The sequence below is a fragment of the Patiria miniata genome, unplaced genomic scaffold, assembly GCF_015706575.1.
Source record: "Patiria miniata isolate m_02_andy unplaced genomic scaffold, ASM1570657v1 HiC_scaffold_5, whole genome shotgun sequence".
Lineage (NCBI taxonomy): Eukaryota > Metazoa > Echinodermata > Asteroidea > Valvatida > Asterinidae > Patiria > Patiria miniata.
In genome coordinates this window covers 40,543,727-40,571,024 of record NW_024037072.1, presented here as the reverse complement: position 1 = coordinate 40,571,024, position 27,298 = coordinate 40,543,727, and the positions used below count along the sequence as shown (strand labels likewise).

The window sequence follows — 27,298 nt, the reverse complement described above, 5'->3', positions numbered from 1 at the left end:
CAGTATTAACCACTCTGTTTATAAGACCGCTTGGAGTCTGGGTGCTGATAATTACCCTCGCCTTCGGCTCGGGTAATTATAAGCACTCAGACTCCAAGCGGTCTTAATCAGAGTGATTAAAACCTCCGAAGCACACATTTATTCCCTTATTAAAACTTCGTAGTGTTTACGTTATTATATATGTACAATCATATGTATTTAAACTAACAAACAACATGTTTAATAATGTTTAACTTTTTCATGCCTCATTTTTTTCCAAAATGTATAGCATCCACTGAGGTGTATAACCGTTCTACTGATTAGTTAAGATTTTTAGCAGTTTTGTTGCTTCAAACAAAGGAAAAAATGCACATGAAGGAAAATAATGATCTTTTATACCTACTTTTAATTTTAACACGGTTTTTGCTATACAATTAGGAAATATTGTGCAGGGTTATAATGGTCTAGATTTTTAAGCGTCAGTATCTCAGCAAGTTTATTTGAATTAAATGTCTTTATTTACTGATGAAAAAATAGTTGCGTCCTTCCATTCATACGTAATTTCACTGCCTACACATGTATAGTTGACTTCGATTCCTTTTCCCAGAACACACTCATGGAATAGCCTGTGAACATAACCCCGCAAGTGCCATTCAAACTTTACTAAGGGAATAAATGTGTGCTTGGAAGGTTTTAATCACTCTGTTTTTCACTTGGAGTCTGGGTGTTGATAAGTTGCCTAAACTGAAGGGGAGGGTAATTATCAGCGCCCAGACACCAAGCGCAGAAAGGTCTATGCCGCGACTCGCGGCCCATAGGCGCGGCCGTACAACTGCGTCTACATAGTACAAATCCCCTGGTGCACGTGTGTCACACACATTGGCCACACACAAGGAACGGTGCGTGGCAACCAGCTAAATGTCTAGTCTGGTTCCCAGACCAAAAGATTCTGACTATTCCTGATAGTTCCATACAAGTAAATAAACTTCCATAGACCCCATTGGTAAATTCGGGAAAAATATTCACAACTCTCCAAGGTGTTCGAAACACACATCAAATTAAAGCTTATTTCATCACCTTTCATTTTCTTTTCAATTGTCGGGGGGTCAACTGATGACTTTTAGGAGAAATTTCCATCCGAATATTATCACCCCTTCAAATAGTCCTGAAGCCCATCGCCATTTTGAAAAACGATGCCTACACTCCATTGCAAAATAGAGCGCTTTTAGGGTTCAAATTACATCAAAATTACACAGAACTGCAAGCTCCCAGTCCTGTGCACGGCTTCCACCCACATCTTTTACAAACCCTTAAGATCATGGCCCACAATAATCTCAAATACTGAAGATTTTGAGGGCATGTAAATCGTGATTTGGCCGGCGTAGGCGATTTGGGGCCTATTTACTTGTCTGCAACCAGATGAATCTTTTAAACGTGTGGACGGCGGGGGAAATTGTCAGGTCTGGGAACCAGACTACTAAATGTCCCGCCCATGGGACGTCGTTGCAAGGTAAAAGGGCGCCCTCTTGGTTGTTGGCGCACGGAGCCCATTGCGCACCAACGTGATGATTGTGAACGTTCAACCAATAAAACGGTGAGCGCACTGGACTTTTAGGAGTCCAAATTTCATGTGACGCTGGAAAAGTATTTCAGACCAGCCAGCCATGTCTTTATCATCCGTTTAAGACCTGCCACGTGACGGACTCTCGACCAATAGGAATGGGTTAACTGTCTTAGGTATTTATGAATTCTGTTTAAAGCTACAGTCCATCATTTGCAGCTTTCCAAAAAGTAACTGACGTATTTTTTGTTGAAAAACAAGCTTGGTTGAAAGATGGTATTAAAGGGAATATACAACATTTGCAAACATCGAAAAACAAAACTACCAAATTTTTACGAAATACCTTACTAGGATGTTGGTAAATGACAGTCTAAAGCATCCTGTAAAATTATGGCACCTGGTGTGAAGTCATTTTCAAGAAAATTTGTATTTTTGTATAAATTTCCAACGTTGGTCGGCCAACCACCGTTGGAAAAACCTAACCATTTTTTAACTACTGCTCCAAATTTACCTCTTTTTTCAGTCCAAATTTTGTTTGCTATTGGTTACATGTTCATGAACGGGTGCAGGCCAGCTAGACTGGTTCCCTTACTGTACAATTTTCCGGCATCCATAAATTGATATATTTCATAATAGTGGAGTCAGGGAACCAGACTACTTGAACATTTTTGTTTTTCTTGGTTTTTCCAGCATTTTCGAACACAAAACTTCAAACATGTCAGTGTAACAATATTTTGATCTATTATACTAACCCCTCAACTAGTTCATTTCTGAAAATTACAGCAAAAGCCAATGATGTACATTCCTTTTAAAGGGGACTAAACTCCTTATGAAATAATTCTTTCTGGCATGCTGTCATGTTGAAGTAATCCACGAAAGAAGACCTTCAAACGATGCGCGCGGTTGCTATCCGCTCCGTGCACAAGTACCCCATCAACGGCCAGAAAAGAAGAGTTGGGGTGATCTAGACTGGTTCCCGATCCATCCACTGCGTATTTCGAATGTCTCCAAAGTTATTGGAGGCGGAAATTAGTCTCGGAGACCATTGCAAGTTGAATTCGAATGTATTCGCGCGCCGACGACGCCTGACGCTCACGCGAAGACGCGGTTGCTATAGCTTTTGCACACTCAGGAAGTCGTGCGTACTTTGCGCACGAACCAGTACAGTACAGTAAAGTACGCGCACGCTGTGTCCCCCGTCCACGGAGCTCTCAAAAGCGGTAAAAATGCGCAGTCTTTTGGTCGCGCACGGAGCTCATAATTCGTCGGATAAGAGCGCGACATCGCGTAGCTGCAATCGGCCATTATTATATGTCTATATCGGCTCAGTGGGAACGTGTGTCGGATCGGACGCTGAATTCACAACCTCGTTCCCATGGGTACGAGATCTTGCTGCGCCATGTTGTTTCCCATCATGCCTTGCGCGATCTTAACCCCTTGAACAACCTCGTGCCCCGTGGGTACGATCTTGCTGCGCCATGTTGTTTCCCATCATGCCTTGCACATGCCTACTATGTGAGGATTGTGAACTTTTTATCATCCGTTTAAGACCGGCCACGTGACGGACTCTCGACCAATAGGAATAGCAAAACTGTCTGAGGTATTTATGAATAAGGTAATAAATGTGTGCTCCGGAGGTTTTAATCACTCTGTTTAAGACCGCTCGAGAATGGGTGCTGATAATTACCCGAGCCGGAGGCGAGGGTAATTATCAGCACCCAGACTCTAAGCGGTCTTAAACAGAGTGATAAATACCGACCGAGCACACATTTATTCCCATTCATAAATACCTTTTCGGTAAAAAAATCAAACAATTCGTTCAAAAATCCTGAGTTTGGTCAAGAAGTTCACTTCATGCTTTTTGAAACATCCCTCTAGCAAAATAATGGAATGTTTAGCTGGAGAGTAAGAAGTAAACAACCCTTTTATGGAGATTGACGCGCGCGTAGCATTTTCTGCGTGATGTCGCGCAGAAGGCACCTGGGGCGTTGCGTTTTGAATTGAGAACTATAAAATTCTGACTCGCTGGTAGTGTTGCGCATGCCTACGTGGGGACTGTGAACGTTCAACCAATAAAACGGTAAGAGGCACTGGATTTTTAGGTGTCCACCTAGCCATGTTCTTATCATCCGTTTAAGACCGGCCACGTGACGTGCTGTCGACCAATAGGAATAGCTAAACTGTCTGATCTATTTATGAATTGTAAATTAAAAGGTACGAATCATAACGGGAGAAATTATTCATTATTATTAACAGACTTCTAAGACTGAGTGTAAAACCATGGTAAAACTATTTTAAAAAATCATAAAAAAGAGAGTGGATCACAGAGGACAGATCACTAAAGACTTGCTAAGCTAGACAAGAAATTGCTTATTAAAACTGGAGTGAAAATTTATTTAAAATTATCATTCATAAATACCTCAGACAGTTTAGCTATTCCTATTGGTCGAGACCCCGTCACGTGGCCGGTCTCAATAAACGGATGATAAAGACATGGCTAGCTGGTCTTAAACATTTTTCCAGTGTCACAATAAAATGTGGACTCCTAAAAATCCAGTGCCTCTTACTGTTTCATTGGTTGAACGTTCACAATCCTCACTTAGGCATGCGCAACACTACCAGCGAGTCAGAATTTTATAGTTCTCAATTCAAAACGCAACGCCCCAGGTGCCTTCTGCGCGACATCATGCAGAACATGCTACGCGCGCGTCAATCTCCATAAAAGGGTTATTTACATCTTACTCGCCAGCTGAACACTCCATTATTTTGCTAGAGGGATGTTTCAAAAAGCATAAAGTGAACTTGTTGAACAAAATCGTGATTTTTTGAACGAAATATTTGATATTTTTTACTGAAAAGGTATTTATGAATGGGAATAAATATGTGCTCGGTCGGTATTTATCACTCTGTTTAAGACCGCTTCTGGGTGCTGATAATTACCCTCGCCTCCGGCTCGGGTAATTATCAGCACCCATTCTCGAGCGGTCTTAAACAGAGTGATAAAAACCTCCGGAGCACACATTTATTCCCTTATTAAAAGACGTGGATCACAGACGCATATTACACTTATTATTTTAAAATTCTCTTAAAATCTGGGTATGACAAGACCAGAAACGGTTGTGGACCTTAGTTTTCTACCTTGCTTGTTATTATTTTCTGGTGGGAGCATATGTCAAAATCTGGTCGAGTACAAAAGTTTGCTTCCAAAGTTGTGCAACAAGTCCAAACTCTTCTGGATCTTCTGTCTGTTTTGAATGTCAAGTCTGGCAAGAGCATGGGAATAAGTATTATATTCACTGCCTAAAATGATGCGACAGGCACGCTTCTGGACACGTTCAACAGAATTACTTAGCTCAATACTGATTGATGTGTGCCAAACTTGACCGGCATATTCCAGGATAGGTCTGATGTAGCAAATAAATACTGTAAGCATGGCATCTACAGCAACTTTAGCCTTCTTAAGGATGCACAACGTATATAATCTACGAGAGGCTCTAGAAACAATGTCAGTAATGTGTAAATTCCACTTCAAATCCTTCTGTATGCTAATACCTAATAATTTCATAAGCGACACATCATTCAAATTGACCGAGTTAATTGAAAGTGATTCTCTAGGTATTTCACGTTTCAAACTAACTATTATGGATTGACATTTAGAGGTTTAGGCAAAACATCGTTAATTGTTATTACAGCAGACAGAGAGATTATCAAGGTGAGTTTGAAGTTTTGGCCCTTCGTCATATTTAACAATTTCAGCCAAAGTCAGATCGTCCACATATTTCCATCGTCTGCAGCAATCCTCAGACACATCGTTGACAAGTGCAAGAAAAGGAATTGGACCTTATTTTGTTACCTGAGGGACACCACAGGATATTGACTGGGTTGTGGAGAGATGATGATTGAGCTTTGCATTTTGTGTGCGACCTGAGAGAAAGCTGCAGACTATGGGAACTATTGATCGTCTGACACCAAGATTAACAAGCTTTTGTATCAGAATAGTGCGGTTAACAGGGTCGAATGCCTAGGTGAAATCAATTGTGCAAAGTCGAGCATAATGATCTAACAGTCAACAAGATAATGCGTGGTGGAACAGCCTTCCATCATGTTACCATACTGTTGCGAGTCTAACTTTGCGGAAATATCCTTTTGGATCCAATTTGCTAAAAAGGATTCAAAAATACGTGCGAATGTTGGAGTTAGTGAGATAGGGCGAAGCTGATCAAGAGATGTTATATTCTTTTTTTTGGCGACTGGAACAACCGTAGCAGTTTTCCATTGTTTATGATCAGGGAAAATACCATCAGCAATGCAAGAATTGAATACAGCCCGTCTAAAAAAAAATGGTACAATCAGAAAAAAATTGGTTAAATATGAAATTTCAAAATAAGTCATTCTTACTTAGCATAATATTAAAGAACAAAGACTGGGCTTTCCAATAGTGTTTGTTTGATCTTATTTGCTTTTGTCAATTCAGAGATATAATCAATTTAGTGCGATACACCAAAATCGATTTTGTGCCACTTTTATGCATGGGCAGAGTTGTTTCGAGTAATGTGCCATGCTGTCTTGAAGCTCACAAAAGATTGCAACCAGAAAGTGGCACAAACTCGATTTTTGTGTTCCGCAGTAAACTGGAGTTATCTCTGGATTGACAAAAGCAAATGAGATGAAACAAAAAGTATTGGAAAGCCTGGTCTTTTTTCTTTAATGTGATGCTCAAAATGACTTACTTATGTTGGGATTTAATATTGAAAACAAAATCGTTTTCGATTGTACCATTTTTTTTTAGACGGGCTGTATACGCGTCAAAGGATCTGCCAGTTCAGTTGCAAATTCTTTGATGAGCCGTACTAGTAGGTCATCACCCTTACAAAAATGTCCCACGGTGAAGCCATGGAATCCCCATGGGACCCCATGGGGAACCCATGGGAATCAAAGGGATACACATGGTGGTCTTTAAAACACCATGGAGATCTCTTAAAACACCATGGTGTCCCATGGGAACACCATGGACAGCTAAAGAAACGCCATGGTGTCCCATGGGTGTCCCATGGGGATCCCATGGCTTCGCCATTGAATTGAATGTCACCCAATAGGTCGTCATTTGACGAGCAATTTGGTTCACCTTCCGAAAGAAGACTCTGAGTTGGTGACGGAGTCAGGAACAACCACGACTGATTTCAGTCGTTTGAGTTTCGGCTCGGGCACATTGGCGCTCGAGGAGCTTTGCTTGCATTATATCCTTTGTGAGCTGCCTCCAGGAATTCAGTTGGGAAGTTGTTCAAAGCCCGCTTGAATTGCATGTGTTAAGGTATTACATGTATTTAACTCCTGCCACGGTTGAGTGGATGCGGACATCGAGGCTTGCTCGGCTACGCCCTGTAAGGGCTGACTGACTGAGGTTGCATAAGGGGAAGTGTGCGCATGTTTAGACAATTTCGCCTACCTTTACCCTTCAAAGACTTTTCCCTTGCAGTGTTCAATGGTTTTTGAACTTCTGTTTCGGAAGGTTCGGAATTCGGCTATTAAGCCATCTTCAATCATGTCTTTAGGTGCAGAAACAGGCGCGGATCCAGAGGGGGGGGGGGGGGTGTCACCCCCCAGCTCTGTCCCAAAAAAATCTCATACAAATTCCTAAAAAATAAGTCGAACCCCCCCCCCCCCCGTGACACCACCCCAAAAATTATACTGGTCTAATGTCCGCCTGTTCAAAATACTGTACGCCATTCTGTAATGAGTGTTAATAATCGTTGAAGTCGGTATCTTAAAATAAAGTAGCAAAAATCACTTAGGTTAAGTCTTTCCAGAATCCAGACGCCCGACAAGGTACACTTCAGCGCGCATTCCACTTCAGGCCGTATAACAATGCGCACACACTGCATGTACATTGTACAGCACGCGTATTACACGTGCATGTATATATACATGTGGTGCAAAAGTTACCAATTCTGACTTGATCAATTTGCCATCAGCACCCCCCCCCCTTGCTGCATCACTTGAAAATAACATGTACATGTACATGTACGTTTTTAACATGATGGTCCGGATTCGACGCATGGAGGCGCGCGTTATGTACTGTAAGGACGTTTGCAATATGCGCTGTGAGTGGGTTTAGTATATAGGCACAGACCGAGCGCAACCCAGACTTGGCAAAGTCTATTCTTCAGCTGGTTAGATCTCGCACAATAAAGGCTGGCTGGTGAGCGCTATCTCACGTAATCTCTGGAGTGACGTCATAATGGTGAGGAAGAATGAGCTTTAAATGAGCTTTGAAGGACAATAATCCTTTCAAAGAATGTAGCCTAGCATGCGGGAGATGGCTTTATCAACCGTGAGCAAACTGATTGAAAATCCTTTCCTCTTGATCTACTCAGATTAAAAGCAGACCCTAACAACTCATTTTTGTTGTCATCGTTCTAGTTGAGTGGAGTCTATCTGGGGGCAGAGTGGTAATTGTTAATCCGCACAAGAAGTCGTTCAATGATCGAAGGAATGTAGCAATCTTTATGTCAGTTCAGTTCTCTTGCTTTGTGGCCGTTCTGTTTGAGCGGAGTTGAGGGCGGGGTCAGTAAATACTTGTATCCCTTTGCCTGCCATGTGTACGTACCAACGCACGTTCGATCAAAACGCATGAACGCTATTTACACAAACACTCATTTGCAATTGGGCGTCTATGTGTTTGTCATTCCAGATATTCATCTAGTAAGGGAACGACGTACGTTGAAACCATGAACGCCAGCGACATCATCACTGGAGCCAGGTACGCACTGACGGGGTGTGCCGCGGTGGCCACGGTGGAGAATCTCTTGGTGTTAGTGGTGTTTGCTTGTACCAGCCGTCTCAGAATGAAGTACTACGGCTTCCTCATCAATCTGACGCTGGCTGACCTGTTCTACGCCGTCATGGCCAACGCATTCACTTGGGGAGGACCCGATTATTCCGATATTCTCTTCTCTATCTTCATCTCAGGTTACTTCGTCGGCATTTGGACGATCCTTGCCGAAGGCATCAACCGCTACCTGCTTGTGTCCTTTGTGGACACTGCTCGCTACGACGTGTTGGTCACCAGGAACCGCTTGGTGGCAGTTTGCGTTCTCATTTGGGTCGTCTCAGTCGCGGTCCACATCCTGCTGGCTGTCCTGCCGGACTCTGACTTTGAATCCCTCTTTGACGGAGTGATCAAGCCCCTGACTGTGTTTGTCTTTTGGCTGATAACCGCCGGTCTTTACATCGTCGTTTTCCGTAAGATCAAGGCATACTATACTACTCGTCTCGCATCCAGCCCGCCATTGCAAACATCATGCAGGAAGGATCAGGTCCGCACCCGAGTGCGTCAGACCCGCCGCTTGCTGGTCACTTTCACTCTGATTCTAATCACGTCATTCATCTGCTGGATGCCGTTTAGCGTGATGCAGGTGGTGTCCTACCTTCACAGAGATTTGGAGTATCAAAATGCGGTCTTCTGGATCACTGGAACGGTCTACTGTCTGGCCCCGATTATCAACCCTTGGATCTACTGGATGCTGGTGCCTGGTTTCAGAGAGGGAGCACGCCAAGTGTTCTGTAATCGGGAGTCTCTTCCAGTCGATGAGACTGTCTCAGAAACTGGCCTGTAAAAGAACATTACATTGTGGAATACGTAGCTGACAAAAGAGATTCCAATACTTTACTTTGATTCAAACGTTTACACTGTTGTTATTTTCAGTTGTATTATTTGAAGGTTTTGCATATTTAGTAGTGTATTAAGGTGACACGAATACAATGGAATCAAGGAATTCGCTGTCGAGTGCATGGTGAGACGGCTTCTTACCTCTTCAAACTTGCAAGCTTGCTTCAGTTTATATACAGTTATGATTCGTATGAAATTTTTGTTGTCGCACAAATTCGGGAAAACAGGGAGTTTTTCTTAGCGATTTAACGGAATTTGTTTAAAGCGTGTACAGGTTTCGACTTTCGAGGACTGAGTCTCGGTTCAATTATGGCGGGAAAATTTGTAATGAGAGTTGGCAATGGAAAGATTTCCATATACGAAGTTCTATAATTTTCCTCTGTATTGAATAACAAGCCCCCAGACAGCAATTTCATGTCATCAAAGTCAATTTGAGCAGTGAGAAAATACAAGCATTTTCTTAGAAAACACTTAGATTTTTTTCAGTCCAATCTCATAGGGTTTGTACACAGGGTGTTGAGTGAACTTCGTATATGGAAATCTTTCCGTTGGCAATACATTTACACATACATTTACGAAGAGTTTGTACTAAGATGACCGAAAGGGTATTTATGAATGCAACCTCGTCCCCAGTGCTTACTTTATTTCCAACTTCGTTTCCAAAAGTAAGCCCTGCAACTTTCTTCCTGTATCCTGATTCGATACCCGCAATTGGCTAGAAATGGATATATCGTGTACTTGGTGTTGTTATTCACAACGTGCAGTACGTGTTTTCGCGATCATTCGTCCACGCCTTCTTTAAGATATTCATTTCCTTTCAAATTTGTTCCTATTAATATGACATTTGATAATGCATGTTGTCTCGTTAAAATCGTAACAGTTTAAAACAAAATCGTATTTTCGTAACTCATGCCCTGCCTCAGTGCACTTAAAAAATGAAGAGAGAACGGAGTTTGCGTCCGTTCTTCAGCTAGACTTGACTCAAGTTGGAATTGCTTTAAAGGGAATATACAACATTTGCAAACATCGAAAAATAAAACTACCAAGTTTTTGCGAAATACCTTAATAGGATGTTGGTAAATGACAGTCTAAAGCATCCTGTAAAATTATGGCACCTGGTACACTGTCATTTTCAAGAAAAGTGGTATTTTTGTATCAATTTCCAACGCTGATCGGCCGATCAGCGTTGGAAACAACTGGCTTTTTTTTCAAATACAGGCCCCAATTGACCATTGCACTTGTTTGCAATCGATTACAAACCTATGAACGGGTACGGGCCAGCTAGACTGGTTCCCTGACCTTACAATTCCCCAATGTATGTAAACTGCTCTGTTTCTTCCTATATGGAGTCAGGGAACCAGACTACAGGAAAATGATCGTTTTTCTTGGTTTTATAGCATTTTCGAACCCAAAACCTCCAAAAAGTCAGTGAAACTATATTTGCTTTATATTTCCAACCCCCCAATTCCATCCATTTCTGAAAATTACAGCAAAAGCAAATGATGTATATTCCCTTTAAGTCGGTATCTTAAATAAAAGTAGCAAAAATCATTTAGGTTACGTCTTTTCAGACGCCCGACAATTAAGGTACACTTCAGCGCGCATTCCACTTCAGTGCCGTATAACAATGCGCACACACTGCATGTACATTGTACAGCACGCGATTACACGTACATGTGTGTGCATGTATTGCAGAGCATGTATATACATGTGGTACAAAAGTTAGCAATTCCGACTTGATCAATTTGCCATCAGCAACCCCCCCCCTCCATGCTGCATCACTTGAAAATAACACGTACATGTACATGTACGTTTTTAACATGATGGTCCGGATTCGACGCATGGGGGCGCGCGTTATGTACTGTAAGGACGTTTGCGATATGCGCTGTGAGTGGATTTAGTGCACAGACCGATTATGAATGCAACACACCTTTGGGGCGGTCACGTGAGAGCAGATCGTCATAGATGGCGGGCAGGTCGTTTCCCGTGTCCCTATAATAAATTAATATGTGCTTGGTCGGTATTAATCACTCTGTTTATAAGACCGCTTGGAGTCTGGGTGCTGATAATTACCTTCGGCTCGGGTAATTATAAGCACTCGGACTCCAAGCGGTCTTAAACAGAGTGATTAAAACCTCCGAAGCACACATTTATTCCCTTATTAAAACTTCGTAGTGTTTACGTTATTATTATACATCTATACAATCATATGTATTTAAACTAACAAACAATAAATAATTGTTTAACTTTTTCATGCCTCAGTTTTCTCCGTTTTCTCAAAATTTATAGCATCCACTGAGTTTAAAACTTCTACTGATTAGTTAAGATTGTTAGCACTAGTGTTGTTTCAATCAAAGGAAAAAAATGCACATGAAAGAAAATAATGATCTTTTATACGTTCTTTTAATTTTAACACGGTTTTTGCTATACAATTAGAAAATATTTAACCATGGGGTATTATTGGATTACGTGGATTAGATTAATTTCAAGGATATACAATAGCAGAAAGCTATAGTAATTATTGTAATTCAATTAAAAATCAGTGGGTCTTGGATTTTACTATAATGATTTTGCATTATAAATGTGCGGGGTTATATGGTCTAGATGTTTAAGCGTCGGTATTTGTAATAAGTTCAAAAAGTAAAAGGGCGCCCTCTTTGTTGGCGCACGGAGCCCGTTGCGCACCAACGTGAGGATTGTGAACGTTCAACCAATAAAACAGTAAGAAGCACTGGATTTTTAGGAGTCCAAATTTCATTTGACAACATAACTCTGTTGGCCAACTCTTGATTTGTCTATAACGTCCACCTCTGATCTCCATGTGATTTCAACCGGTAATACAACAGAGCGCCCACATTCAAAAATCATCTCCACACCTTTGAAACATTTTAAATGATGAATCTTAGGTCTGGTAGCCTCCGGTAATACATTGTATTACAATTTACATAACGTGACTGAAACGGGAGAAATTCCTCCTTTTTCCGAAAATTTCCGAAGTTTGCCGAATTCGTTTCGTCGACAATCGGATAGCGCTCGAGTATTTCCGAGTATAATACATGTATAGGTTTAATTAACTGCAAATTGCTTATTAATTTTTTTTTAAATGAGTTGATAATTAATATTCATTGTTTTCATTTAGAAAACTTGAAATTCAACGACGATTTTTGCATCAAATATACTCGGATCGAATGGGCGAACTTTTTGCTGCGTCATGTACAATTTTGAATTTGACGACCGTTACCGAGATTTTCCAAAACTCGGTCTTCATTCGGTACGCCTACAAACAGTGCTATTTGGGTGCCAATAATTTTGAAGATTCCAGATCATTATTAGTCAATGTTATCTTACAGAAACATCAAACTGTATTATCATAAATGTATGATATTATAGAAGCAACAGATTTATTTAAAAATTTGATCAGAACATTAAAAGCTAAAATTGATAATTCGAAATCGGAAACGAAGCCGAGCTTTAAAAAAGGGCGATCAATGTCGTCATGTTTATTTTTAGCCACGGAGGCTGCCTGACCTTAGATTCATCAGGAATAGTCAGAATCTTTTGGTCTGGGAACCAGACTAGGATTTACAGGTCAGGAGCGCCTTCGCACGAGCGAACCTTATTTATCTCTTTCCTATCCCCCTCCCACATGTTGAATAAAACATAAGCACTAGATAGATGTTACTGTGAAACAGAACCACAACTGTAATCACTCATCCACCGACGTCGGTTTAGGAAACTACACACGAACTTTTGGCGCAATTAGATCAGTTAAGGATCGGCTTAATTGGAAGGTGAGTTACCAAAACGAAACTAACTTCTTTTCTTTTTTGAGGGGGGTGATCAGTATCATTCCAGGTGACAATCTCAGTGATGCTCCACTGAATTGATGTTTTAGAGGCAGGTAGGAACATTTGCAATCACCCGCAACCGTACCGTATCGTTTTAACGAGAAAATCCTTACGCAAAGTGAAGATAGGACTGGTACCAAATAGGGAGGGCCTACCCTGTGAGATGATTGCGCCTGAAGTGGTATCATTCATTCGGAAGAAAACAATCATTGCACGTGGTTTCAGAAAGTCTGCCCGTGGGCACAGTTATATTTATATGTGCGTTAGCAGTCGTTCATAATAAGAAATGTTAAATAACGTAGCTGAGGACAGTTGGTTAATTTGTGGTACCACTATGGACTAAAGTGTTCCTTGTGTTAAATTATGTTTACACGATGAGGGTTGTCTTACGGTGTTTTAATTTAAACGAGTAGGTATGAATTCACATTGCAGCTGCACTATGTTCTGATGATAATACTTGCAGTGCAAGTACAATACTATGGCAAAAAAACACCACGTGACACGAACTCTTGCACTATGAATTACTCTGTCTCATTTTATAGCTACCTTAGGTATTCATTAGCTGTTTCGGTGACACACCGAAACAGCTCTTGTTTTCGTTAAGATTTTTTTTTTTCTTTTTTTTTTTTCTCTCCTTTTTCAGACTTTTTCTCCATAGGTTTAACACACGTTTCTTCCACCAGTCCACTTTGCCACTTTTTCAAATCCGATTGATTTCAGACTTGATACATACTTAGACCACCACCCACAGATGGTCCTAGAAGAAATTCGTGACCGTGACGTCATCAGGTGTCGGGTTACGTCACATTAAAGATGCATTTTTCCCCATATGTTTTGTACACGATTTAAAACACTCCACTTTGGCCTCTTCGTAAATCCGATCGACCTCAGACTTGATACATACTTAGACCACCACCCACAGATGGTCCTAGAAGAAATTTGTGATCGTGACGTCATCAGGTGTTGGGTTACGTCACATTAAAGATGCATTTTTCCCCATAGGGTCTGTACACGTTTTAAAACATTCTACTTTGGCACTTTTGTAAATCCGATCGACCTCAGACTTGATACATACTTAGACCACCACCCACAGATGGTCCTAGAAGAAATTTGTGATCGTGACGTCATCAGGTGTTGGGTTACGTCACATTAAAGATGCATTTTTCCCCATAGGGTTTGTACACGTTTTAAAACATTCTACTTTGGCACTTTTGTAAATCCGATCGACCTCAGACTTGATACATACTTAGACCACCACCCACAGATGGTCCTAGAAGAAATTTGTGATCGTGACGTCATCAGGTGTTGGGTTACGTCACATTAAAGATGCATTTTTCCCCATAGGGTTTGTACACGTTATAAAACACTCCACTTTGGCACTTTTGTAAATCCGATCGACCTCAGACTTGATACATACTTAGACCACCACCCACAGATGGTCCTAGAAGAAATTTGTGATCGTGACGTCATCAGGTGTTGGGTTACGTCACATTAAAGAAGCATTTTTCCCCATAGGGTTTGTACACGTTTTAAAACATTCTACTTTGGCACTTTTGTAAATCCGATCCACGTTAGACTTGGTGCACACTTAGACTACCACCCACAGATGGTCCTAGAAGAAATTCGTGATCGTGACATCATCAGGTGTAAGGTTACTTCACATTAAAGATGCATTTTTCCCCGTAGGTTTTGTACACGTTTTTCTTCAAGTCATACTTTGGCACTATATGTCTGATTGACTTTTCACTTGGCAGATGACATTCGAAGTGACTTCATCAAGTGTTCATCATGTGCACAGAGTATTTTAAATATCCGAAACAGCTTGTGTTTGTCCACAAACACATTTCTAGTTTTATTCATTAATTCATTTATTCTTAATCCCGTGCCGCACTGACCTAGTCCAGCGGATATGTGAAAAAATTGTGCACTTTTGCATAAAAGCCTGAAACTTGGCATAGATGTTTATATTCATGCGAGAAAATGTTTTAGATGTGAAGCCATCGCAAATTTACCCTTTTAGGGGCGTGGCATCCATTTAAAAAAGGGGGGCGGGACTTGTGCCCGCAGTGAAAATGGTTTTTCCCACTTGTTACAAAAGCAGGAAACTTCACAAAGACATAATTATATAGATTATTAGTGTTTTCCAGATTCGGAGCCACCACAATAGTACCTTTTTGGGGGCGTGGCAGCCATTAAAAGAAAAGGGGGGTTTAATTATTATGCCCACTTTGGAAAACATTGTGCCCATATTTCATGAACGAATAAAACGTCCCACAGACGTTTATATTTATGAGGAAAAAAATTCCAGATGTGGAGCCATATCGAACACACCCTTTTAGGGTCGTGGCAACCGTATCAGAAAAAAAAAGGGGGCGGGGTTTTCATTATGCCCACCCTGGAAATATTGTTCCCACACTCATAGAGAAATGGAACTTTCCACAAACATTGACATTCATGAGAAAAACAATTCCAGATGTGGAGCCATCGCGTGGCAGCCATATTGAAAAAAAGGGGGGCGGGTTCTCATACTGCCCAACATGGGAAAAATGTGCCCACATTCATAGAGAAATGGAACTTTCCACAGTCATTGACATTCATGAGAAAAACAATTCCAGATGTGGAGCCATCTCGAACACACCGTTTTAGGGGCGTGGCAGCCATATTGAAAAAAAGGGGGCGGGGTTCTTATTATGCCCAACATGGAAAAAAATGTGTCCACATCTCATAAACGAATGAAGCTAATTCCCACAGACATTAATACTCATGAGAAAAAAAAGTCACTTATCCGCTGGACTACTACACATAATTTCAAGTTTACCATATTTAGTGGAGCTGCTTAGGTCCATTTTTGGCCCAAATCGTGCACTTTGTGGTAAAAGCATGAAATTTGGCAGGTGGGGTCCCAATGGGCTAGAATTCATTTTAAGATCGGGACCCATCCTGGATCTTGCCCATTTTGGGGGCGGAGCTTGATTTTTTTTAAAGGGGGTGCAAACAATACAAACTCATGAAAACTGTATTTAACATCCATTTTCCTTGTTTTTCTATTGTTTGAAATAAACTTAAACATAAAATATAACATTCTTGCTTTCGAACACCAGTTAATTTCCACCCATTTTGTGGGCGTGGCCTAAATGTACAAAAGAGGCGGTATATATTAGCAGTTTGGTTCTAATATAGAAAACATTATTCGGTTTGGTAGTAAAATCCTGAAAATTGGCAGGTCTAGTTAAAATGGGCTGAAAATTATTATAAGAGGTGAACACATCTTGGATCTTGCACAATTTTGGGGGGCGGAGCTTGATTTTTCAAAAAGGGGAGTGCAAAAAATAAAAAACTCAAAAAACTGTATTTAACATCCATTTTCCTTTGTTCTTCATGCTTGAAATAAACTTAGACATGAAAAATAACTTTATGAGAAATAACACGTTAAAATTGTGCAGCAGCAGGATCATCGAACCAGTGAGTTTGGTGGTTTGAGACATCATCTTACATTGAAAGACATCATCTTACATTGCCGACGTGCATGGCTATGGCGACGCGCGCGCATACCAGAAACCAGAGCGTTTTTTGGCCTAATAATCGTTTTCTTCGTTTTGTATGAATAAAAAGGAGTAAATGCTTCAGATTTCAAATATGCACTTGTCATTTACAAGGCTGGGTTAGGGCAACCTTGAAATTATAAAGCAAAATAATTCTGCGCAAAAACTACTGCATTTATTAAAGTTCATTATACCATATGTTTGTATGAATAAAGCATGGCATTTGCTTTTTCTACCACTTTCGAAGCATTTACTCGCATCAGTATGAATGAAAATTAAGCAAACACTTTTACTAAATACCATTTGCTCTTGAGTAAATGGCCTGCAAAATGTAAAGCTTTACATGTTTATAAGTTTGCAGAAAATAACACTATCATAACCGAAACGGAAAGCGGCACCGGGGAGGGTCACGTGCTGGAGGACGGATACAAAAAAAGCGCATCAAACGCGACGAACGTAATGCCGTTTACGTGCACAATGCGCTGTGCATCGGCACCCGGTACCCATGATCTACATGTGGATTGGGTTTTCTACGGTGGCCCTGGAACGACATTTTAATATTGACCTTTTTAATGTGAACCTTGTAACCTTTTAATATTGACGTTATACCTTCGCAATATGCACGTTGCACGTGGCTTAATATCGCATTTTGGAAGTTGTTCCTTCTTAATGTGAATGTTCCAACTTGTTAAAATTCACGTTGGATCTTATCAATGTACACCATTGATATCAACGTTGCACCTTGCTTCTTCGCAATATGAACCATATACCTTCGCATTGTGAACGTTTGACCTTGCATCTTGTAAATATCATTGTTGAACCGTCCTCCTTCGCAATGTGAATCATGCATTCTAAAAAGTACGAAGTCCTTGCCAAGCCCTATAGTTAGACAACCAGTTATGATGGAGTTTCAATCTGACGGCTGTTTAATGTCACTTAACTTGGGCGTCTACCTTGTAGTGCTTTTTATCATGACTCAAGGCTCTCTCTTTTATTTCACTCATCTTTTATAATTCATGTTCAGGCTAACCATAACCCAAGGTTGGGCATACATGTAAAAACATACATCCTGAAGAAAATTTGTCATTGTTTCAAATAACCCCATCTAATCATTTCAACCGTTTACTATACACAAATTTATACCGGTTTGCTTTCTGAATGTTATGATTTCTTTCTTCCTGTACTTTCATCTTTGCCATATCCCAATAATTTTTGACTCGCCAACAGGGCTCCTTACCAAATAGTATGAGGATCCCCGCTGTTTTGACGAGCATTTTGACGCTGTTTTGACGAACCCTACATACCCCCGCTCCCTTTCCCCGGATATCCGCGCCTGACCGCAACATGAAGAATATTCGCAATTGGCTGACGACCAGTCATGTATGCATGAACTCCAAGCAAACAACTTCGTATAGGGTGCCCCGGCAACACGTGATTCGCGCTCAACGCAGCGGTGCGGTCGTTATGCGGCGCTCTCTCGCGGTGGCGGGTTATCGCTGCAGTGGGTAATTGCGCATTCAATTTTCAGTCCCTACCTGATTCCGTGGGTTTTCCCCAGACTATTCTTCTGGGGTTTTCCTCCCACCTCTAAAACTGTAATTTCTTCTCATTGTCTTCTCTCTACGTTTTTTTTCGGGGTTTGCGAGCTACAGTGCCTGGGGCATGCACTTTTGAGGATCCTTGGTTTCATTACCAGAAAAAAATTATTTATCGTTTACTTCGTTTCGTATGAATATAAAGGAGTAAATGCTTCAGATTTCAAATATGCACTTGTCATTTACTAGGCTGGGTTGGGGCAACCTTGAAATTATAAAGTAAAATACTTCTGCGCCAAAAATATTGCATTTATTAAAGTTCATAAAGTACAAATGATACCATGTTCGTATGAATAAAACATGGCACATGCTTTTGCTACCATTTTAAAGCATTTACTCGCATCTGTATGAATGAAAATTAAGCAAACACTTTTACTAAAAACCATTTGCTAAATTCTGAAAATAATTACTTTTACCTTTTAGCTTTTGCTACACTATAAGCGTTTACTTCGTTTCTTATGAATAAAAAGGAGTAAATGCTACAAATTTTAAATATTTACTTGTCATATTTCAAGGTTGGGTTGGGGCTACCTCGAAAATATGAAAGCATATAATTATGCGCAAAAATTACTGCATTTATTAATGTTAATCGCGAAAAAGTACAAATAATACCATACGGTAGTTCGTATGACTAAAAACTGGCATTTGCATTATTCCCATCTGTACGTTTCGTATGAATATAAAGGAGTAAATGCTTCAGATTTCAAATTTGCACTTGTCATTCACAGGGCTGGGTTGGGGCAACCTTGAAATTAAAAAGCAAATAATTCTGCGCAAAGCTACAGCATTTATTATATGTTAATCGCGAAAAATTAATATTAACAAAGTTCATAAAGTACAAATGATACCATGTTCGTATGAATAAAACATGGCATTTGCTTTTACTGGTACTTCCAATTTTGAAGCATTTACTCGCATCTGTATGAATGAAAATTAGGCAAACACGTTCGTGTAGGTTTTATATGAATTAATCCCTAAACTCTATGATCTCAGAATAAATACAAGATTTCTATTGTTTTAGCCACTGTGACCTTGACCCTTGACCTTTCGACCCCCAATGCGATAGGCCTATGACCAAGAACGATCCACAAACCAAATTTGAAGTTCACATGTAAAGTATTTCTCAAGTTATCGCGCTGACAAAATTTCTTTTGTTTTAGCCACTGTGACCTTGACCCTTGACCTTTTGGCCCCAAATGCAAAGGCGTCTTAGGATTGCCAAGGACAATCCACAAACCAAATTTGAAGTTCATATGTAAAGTTTTTCTCAAGTTATCGCGCTGACAACATTTCTATTGTTTCAGCCACTGTGACATTGACCCTTGACCTTTCGGTCCCAAATGCAAAAGGCTTTTTAGGATTACCAAGAACAATACACGAACCAAATTTGAAGTTCATATGTTTAAGTATTTCTCAAGTTATCGCGCTGACAAGATTTGTCCGGACACACACACACCCAGGTTTACGTTACATACCTTGTGTGGACATTCCTTTGTTTTCGTGTAGTTAAGAAAACTCGGTACAAAAAATAACTTCACTTAAACTGTGAAAACTCTTTCAACCCAATTTTTTTCTATGATTCCCTATAGTGTTTCTCTTCATTCTGCTACAGATAAACCTAACCCAAAAATGCCTCTAAACCTGTTTTCCAGAAAGGGCAAAACGTTATGTGGACACGGCTTAGTCCACATAACGTTAACACAACCTGCATTATGTGGACATCTTTTGTTCACAAGTCCACATAGGGAATCCCACCCACGGAAGGACAAGGCGGAAACAGTATGCCCCTTCGGCTTCGCCGCGGGGCATAAAAGCACCTGAAAGGGCACCCCCTAGCACGTCCAAGAAAGTTAGAAGAGCACTTTCAAGAAATCCTTCATTGGGCCGCCCCTAATTCCCCTCCCTCTCCTTGTGATCCCCATAGTGTTTATAATACATGCACAATTAGGACATGCCACCATTGTAAGTATACAGGGTGAGTGAACAAAAAAGGAAACCCAAATGGCGGGACCATTTTCTTAATAACGTTTTGCATGTAGTACTTTCAAAATCTAGGATATGAAAGCCGATTCATAAGCTTTCTTTTAGTACAAGAATCATTCAAATCACTCATATGTACTTTTCAAGTTACGGAATTTTAAACACAACCACTGTTTTAAAGTTCTGTCCACGTATCACAAAAAATGGTGTGTGTTCTTTCAGCAAAACGAAAACAATTCCAGCGCATCCCCCTATATGTGAATTGTTTTCGTTTTGCTGACAGAACTTTTAAGACGGTGTTTGTGTTTAAAATTCTGTAACTTGCAAAGTACATAAGTGATTTGAATGACTCTTGTACTAAAACAAAGCTTATAAATTGGGCTTTCATATCTTGATTTTGATAGTGCTACATGCAGAACTTCATTAAAAAAATTTGTCTTGCCATTTGGGTTTCCTTTTTTTGACTCACCCTGTGTAAGTTACTTGTAGACAATCATAACAATTTAGATATGATTTTTTAATTAGTTTTGCAACCGTTTAAACTTATCTTTACAGTGTATGGTAAACATAGTTAACCGATGGAAAAGTTGTGATTTACCAGCAAAAATGATGATTTTCCCTCGTTTGAATCAAGCTGCTCTAATGTACCGCCTCTTTACATATTTAGGCCACGCCCGCAAAAGGGTGAAAATAACACGTTAGAATGTTAGAATTTACAAAGTGAATGTAAAAAACAGTTTTCTGAGTTTTCTTTTTTTTGCACTCCCCTTTTTGAAAAATCAAGCTCCGCCCCCCAAATGGGCAAGATCCAAGATGCGTTCACCTCTAAAAATTATGTTCGCCCATTTCAATTTGACATGCCAATTTCAGAATTTTACCACCAAACTGAATGATGTTTTCCATATTAGAACCAAACTGCTAATATATACCGCCTCTTTTACCATTTAGACCACGCCCACAAAATGGGTGGAAAATTAACAGGTGTTAGAATGCTAAAATGTCTTATTTCATGTTTAAGTTTATTTCAAAGCGTAAAAAAACAAGGAAATTTGATTTTAAATACAGTTTTCATGAGTTTGTATTGTTTGCACCCCCTTTTTTTGAAAAATCAAGCTCCGCCCCCAAAATGGGCAAGATCCAGGATGGGTCCCGATCTTAAAATGATTTTTAGCCCATTTTGACCCCACATGCCAAATTTCATGCTTTTACCACAAAGTGCACGATTTTTCGCTTAGCAGCTCCACTAATTGTAGGCCTATACGCTAGCTCATAAATTATTTACTTAAGTTATACCGTAGGCATTCATATTTTTGCATTCATATCAATGTTAAACCGACTATAAATTGGGCCTATAGTGCTTAAAATCGCACTATAAAGAACGCGTGTTCTTTATTTATACTTCAGATTTGCATTTCAAGTCAACATTATGGGACACATTGTGCCTCCCCGTCTGTCTACCGCGAATACATGTATGCATGTTTGGCACCAACAAGGCAAGACAAATTCAATAATAGAGAGATTAAGTTAAGCGTTTTTACTGAACGCGTACGGCAACGCATACTGGAAGCTTCTTCCAGTATGTCCAGTACGCGTTGCCGTTCGAGGACGCGATAAAGAGTTTAAGTTGTCCGAGACCCTGCTGAAGTACGTGTTCGTACGGGAACAACTATGGCAGCGAGTGTCGTAGGCGTACGCGTTCTTGCGAGAACGCGTAACTTAACCTCTCTATTTTGAAAGTTGCCTGAACGTGAAAATGAAGGACACGGTATCATATAAGCCAACCCCGTTCTATAGAAGGGCTTAACTTGAAAGAAAAAATATTGCGGGTTGAGGTGGACATTATTGTAACATTAGTGTCATGAAGTACTTTTAATGAAACGAGATTTGGGTAAACGGTGTTCTCATTGTGAATCTTATAAAAAATAAAGGAGGAATAAAATTTTTAATAAAAACATATGAATAACCACAGTAAAAAAAATCATCAAAAACTTAATTCCAACAAACACTTGTTTTCGTATACACACAAAATCTAAAAAGAAAAAGAAAAAAAAAGAGGCATTTTGTATCAACAAAGACAATGTAATACGAATAGAATCTTTAAAAGAAACATCGAAAAAGCTAGGTGTCACGTTGGACTTTTTTCCTCGGGTAAATACTTCATCCATGACGACCAAAACTACACAATACCATCTGTTTTATCCTGGAGTATTTGTTTTTTTTAAACAAATGTAGCAAGTATATCTTTCCAAAGTAGAGGTTTTACTGATTTTTTAATGAACATTCACGTTTCAGATGTCATGCGAAAAACAAACAAAATGGCACACGTGGAACATTTGCGATGTCCAAGTGTCGAAATAAAAGTCATCCAAAATGATGACATATCCAAGGTAGCAAGCCCATGTGGGGCCCATATGGGAAATACCTGGGGAACCTGGGAACGGGCTAACCTCTATGTATCCCATATGGGACCCACATGGGTTATACCATGTGGGGGTCTACCTGGGCTTTTCCATATGGGTGTCATATGGAAACATCCTGGGCAAGCCCATATGGGCAGAATACGGGCTGGCCCATATGAGTGTCATATGGGTAGAAACTGGGCAAGCCCATGTGGGCAGATTACGGGCTGGCCCATATGGGTGTCATTAGGGAAAAACCTGGGCAAACCCATATGGGCAGCATACGGCTGTCCCATATGGGTATCATATGGGTAAAAACTGGGCAAGCCCGTGTGGGCAGAATACGGGCTGGCCCATATGGGTGTCATAATCTGGGCAACTCCATGTGCGCAGAATACAGACTGACCCATATGGCGGTATATGGGTAAAAACCGGGTATGTGGGCAGAATACGGGCTGGCTCATGAGTGTCATTAGGGAAAAAGCTGGGCAAACCCATGTGGGCGGAATACTGGCTGGCCCATGAGGGTATCAAATGGGAAAACCGTGGGCAAAGCCAAGTGGGCAGAACACCGCCTGGCCCATTATGGATGTCATATGGGGAAAAGCGGCAATCCACTGTGGGTGGAATGCGGGCGGGCTCATGTGGGTGTCACATGGAAAAACCTGGGCAAACTCATGTGGGCAAAATATGGGCTGGCCCATATGGGTGTTACATGGGAAAAAACCTGATCTAAGTTTGAACTTCCGGTCGAGCCGGAAGTAAATGTCAAAGGAGGTAATTGCAAAGTATGAACACGATTGGTGATATTGTTGAAGAGTTGTAAGAGAAATAATTGATCATATTTCGAACATCCGGTAGAGCCAGAAGTTAAGGTCAAACGAAGTCGTGTATACTGCCAAGTTGTTGTTCAATGAATTTTCTATGGAATGGGAAAGTATGAACAAGATCGACGGTGTTGGTCAAGAGCTATAAGTTGTTTAGAAAAATGCCTTGTTGAACATGGTAGAGTTGGCATGCAAATAGGTCATGAATATTTATAACGTAACTGAGCATTCTCACTTGTGAAACAATAATTTGGGAAGAGCTTGAGAATTGCTAACAGTGATTTAGGGAAATTGTAATTATTGGGCATATATATAGGAAGTGTGCACACTAAAGATGTGAGGACAGCGAGAGGGATGGTTATGGGGGATGTGATTATGGGTATAGGGGATGTGATTACGGGGTATATGGTTGTAGATGTTATTTGTAGGGATTAATTAAAAGTAGGGAATTAATAAGTTAATTAAGACCCATAAGAGCTTCCCCATATGTTACCCAGATGTTTGCCCAGGTGGGCCCCAGACATAACCCATATGGGTTATCTTGGCTGGCCCATGTGGGTCCCATAAGAATCTTGGGTGCATGTGGGTCCCATAAGGATCTTGGGTACAAAATTATTTGGGGCCCATATGGGTCCACTCATATGGGGCCCATATCCTGGCCCAGATGGGACCCATAACAGCTACCCCATATTGTACCCGTATGTTTGCCCAGGTGGGCCCTAAAGCTAACCCATATGGGTTATTTGGGCTGGCCCATGTGAGTCCCATAAGGATCTTTGGTGCAAAGTTATCTGGGGCCCATATGGGTCCGCCCATATGGGACCCATATCTTAGCCCAGATGGGACCCATAACAGCTCACCATATTGTACCCGTATGTTGGCCCAGGTGGGCCCCAGACATAACCCATATGGGTTATCTTGGCTGGCCCATGTGGGTCCCATAAGAATCTTGGGTGCAAAATTTTCTGGGGCCCATCTGGGTCCTCCCATATGGGACCCATATCTTGGCCCCGATGGGGCCCATATGCCACCCATATGGGCTTGCTACCTGGGTATGTTCATTTACCCTATACCTTGAAAATCACGTATGTTCTCCTTCTTACAGCCTTTTTTTAAGAAATTATGTGCGGCATGTGCCCAACTCAAAATTGTGACTTTTCTTACGATCTTTCTATTAACGAGCTCGAGGATTGTCGCGAGATCTGGCGGGTTTTAACGAGATTTCATGTAGGGCGCCAGGTGTTGGCGATTAACATGCCAACGGGTCTAGGGTAGTATTGCGAGGTAATTCCCTCGCTTCCCCGGTTCTACCCGGTTCCAATATGAGAACCGGAACCGCGAGTCCAATCTTTTCGAGAACCGGGTTACAGAGCATTGAACCCAATACTGGCCCTGTACCATGGATGATTTCGTTTGGTTAAGCGGTTTATGTACATGTACTATAAGGCCCGTTATCACGCATCCAACCAATTAAGGCAAATCCGTTCAGTGCATTTGGTACTACAGCTCAGAACAGTCGTTCAATCCTCCTGTGTAGAATCCGTGAATTAATTAAACAAACACTAATTTGAAATTGGGCGTTTACGTTTTTGTTATTCCAGATAGTTCATCTATAGTAAGGGAACGACGTACGTTGAAACCATGAGCGCCATCGACATCATCACTGGGGCCAAGTACGCGTTGACGGGGTGTGCCGCGGTGGCCACGGTGGAGAATCTCTTGGTGTTAGTGGTGTTTGCTTGTACCAGCCGTCTCAGAATGAAGTACTACGGCTTCCTCATCAACCTGACGCTGGCTGACTTGTTCTACGCCGTCATGGCCATCGCATTCACTTGGGGAGGATCTGAAATACTCTTCTCTATCTTCATCTCAGGCTACTTCGTCGGCGTTTGGACGATCCTTGCCGAAGGCATCAACCGCTACCTGGCAGTGTCCTTTGTGGACACTGCTCGCTACGACGTGTTGGTCACCAGGAACCGCTTGGTGGCAGTTTGCGTTCTCATTTGGGTCGTCTCAGTCGCGGTCCACATCCTGCTGGCTGTCCTGCCGGACTCTGACTTTGAATCCCTCTTTGACGGAGTGATCAAGCCCCTGACTGTGTTCATCTTTTGGCTGATAACCGCCGGTCTTTACATCGTCGTTTTCCGTAAGATCAAGGGTTATACTACTCCTCTCGCATCCAGCCCGCCATTGCAAGCTTCATGCATCGAGGATCAGGTCCGCACCCGAGTGCGTCAGACCCGCCGCTTGCTGGTCACTTTCACTCTGATTCTAATCACGTCATTCATCTGCTGGATGCCGTTTAGCGTGATGCAGGTGGTGGCCCACCTTCACAGAGATTTGGAGTATCAAGATGCGGTCTTCTGGATCACTGCAACGGTCTACTGCCTGGCCCCGATGATCAACCCTTGGATCTACTGGATGCGACTGGATGGTTTCAGAGAGGGCTCCCGCCACATTTTCTGTGGGTGTTTCAATCGGGAGTTCCTTCCAGTGGATGAAACTGTCTCAGAAACTGGCCTGTAAAGAAACATTTGTGGCATAGGCCTACGTAGAACATGCAAATACAGCATGGTTTGATGGGGAAAAGTGGGAATTACTGGTTCCGAGCCAGTGTAGGTCAGCTTCGCGTCGGGAGGTAATCCAGCTGACCTACACAGTAATTCCAACTATCCTCCAGAAATATACCATGCTGATGTATTTCTTTTACTTATCCTCATAAATATTTAGTGCGGCCTCGCTGCCTTTTAAGTAGCCTCCTGACTTGTCGATTTTAAACGGCCTTCGTAGTTTTGCATCTTTATTCAGCACAAGATATTCAAGTTCGTCGTCAGTCAATGAAATAATCTGGTGCTAATGTAACCTGGAAAAATGACACACTTGGGGATTCAACTCGACACAAAGAATTTAATACAAGACCAGGATCTAAGAACAAGTCGCGAACTATTTTATTAATTAAAGGATTTTAAAATGAAACAAACTTGAGACCAAACTAACCATGAAAAGCTGATGACCAAAAACTGAAACGAAAAGAGCAAAACCCATAGCATAAACTATAACCAACACAGAGCATCAATATAATGGACCATAAATGCACTCTGACTGAAACCTAAGAATAAAGAAAAGGCAATTAAGAAAAGAAAAGAATACAATTAAGAAATTTATCAAAAGAAAGTTAAATTGGTTATATAGTACAGTCTAACTCTATTATGTACAGCATGTTTATACACAAGGTCACTAATACCCAACATATACACAATGGCAACACAAGTTTCTGGTTGAATATCTAATGAGTACTAATCCATGTACCTTATGGGTGCACACCCGTAAATCCGCCAAGCTCATGAATAAAAGTTATACCGACAAAATATTCTATATTAGAGAGTTCTGAGCGCCGTAAAGTTGGGAAATTGAAGAGATATGGTAATGAACCTCTGGCCCGGACTTGGGGCTTCCAATTCTGAGCATTTTGGATGCTATTAGGCTCGAAAGTGGCGCTATTTTGCCATGTTGTGGAGGGATCGTTTTTCAAGATGGCTACTTTTCCGCTTTGGGGAAAATAGGGGTGGTCTTCTTTGGGTGAGAATATCTCGAAAAGTCAATGGTCAACCCCCACCCAAAAATGAAAAGAAAAAGAAGACGACATGTTGATCATCATTTTTCTGTGCAGCTTGAATACCTGTGAGAGTTCTGAGTATTTTTAAAAGAATTTTGAAGTATGGGCATTTAGCACTTGTGTCTGTGGGAATTTATTTGCACTGTTGCATCCTCAGTTCCACATAACTTCTAAGTAGACTTCACCAAGTCTAAGACAATCAAACTATGCCTCAAGGTTTCAAACAGGTGGTAAAAGTGGAGATTAACATAAAGGAAAATGCAGTGAAGGAAATGGGACTAA

The 27,298-nt window shown here is 41.1% G+C and overlaps 2 protein-coding genes across 2 annotated transcripts; both read left to right on the top strand.

Moving 5' to 3' along the window:
- Positions 1–7,859: 7,859 nt before the first annotated feature.
- Positions 7,860–9,302, top strand: LOC119740474 (neuropeptides capa receptor-like). Its single transcript, XM_038215801.1, has one exon. The coding sequence runs from the start codon at positions 8,269–8,271 to the stop codon at positions 9,154–9,156; it is 888 nt and encodes a 295-aa protein (XP_038071729.1). The 5' UTR covers positions 7,860–8,268; the 3' UTR covers positions 9,157–9,302.
- Positions 9,303–25,026: 15,724 nt separating this feature from the next.
- On the top strand, positions 25,027–26,072 carry LOC119742183 (neuropeptides capa receptor-like). The gene has a single exon (XM_038218223.1). It carries the CDS (start codon positions 25,042–25,044, stop codon positions 25,924–25,926), a length of 885 nt encoding a protein of 294 aa, XP_038074151.1. The 5' UTR covers positions 25,027–25,041; the 3' UTR covers positions 25,927–26,072.
- The last annotated feature ends 1,226 nt before the right edge of the window (positions 26,073–27,298 follow it).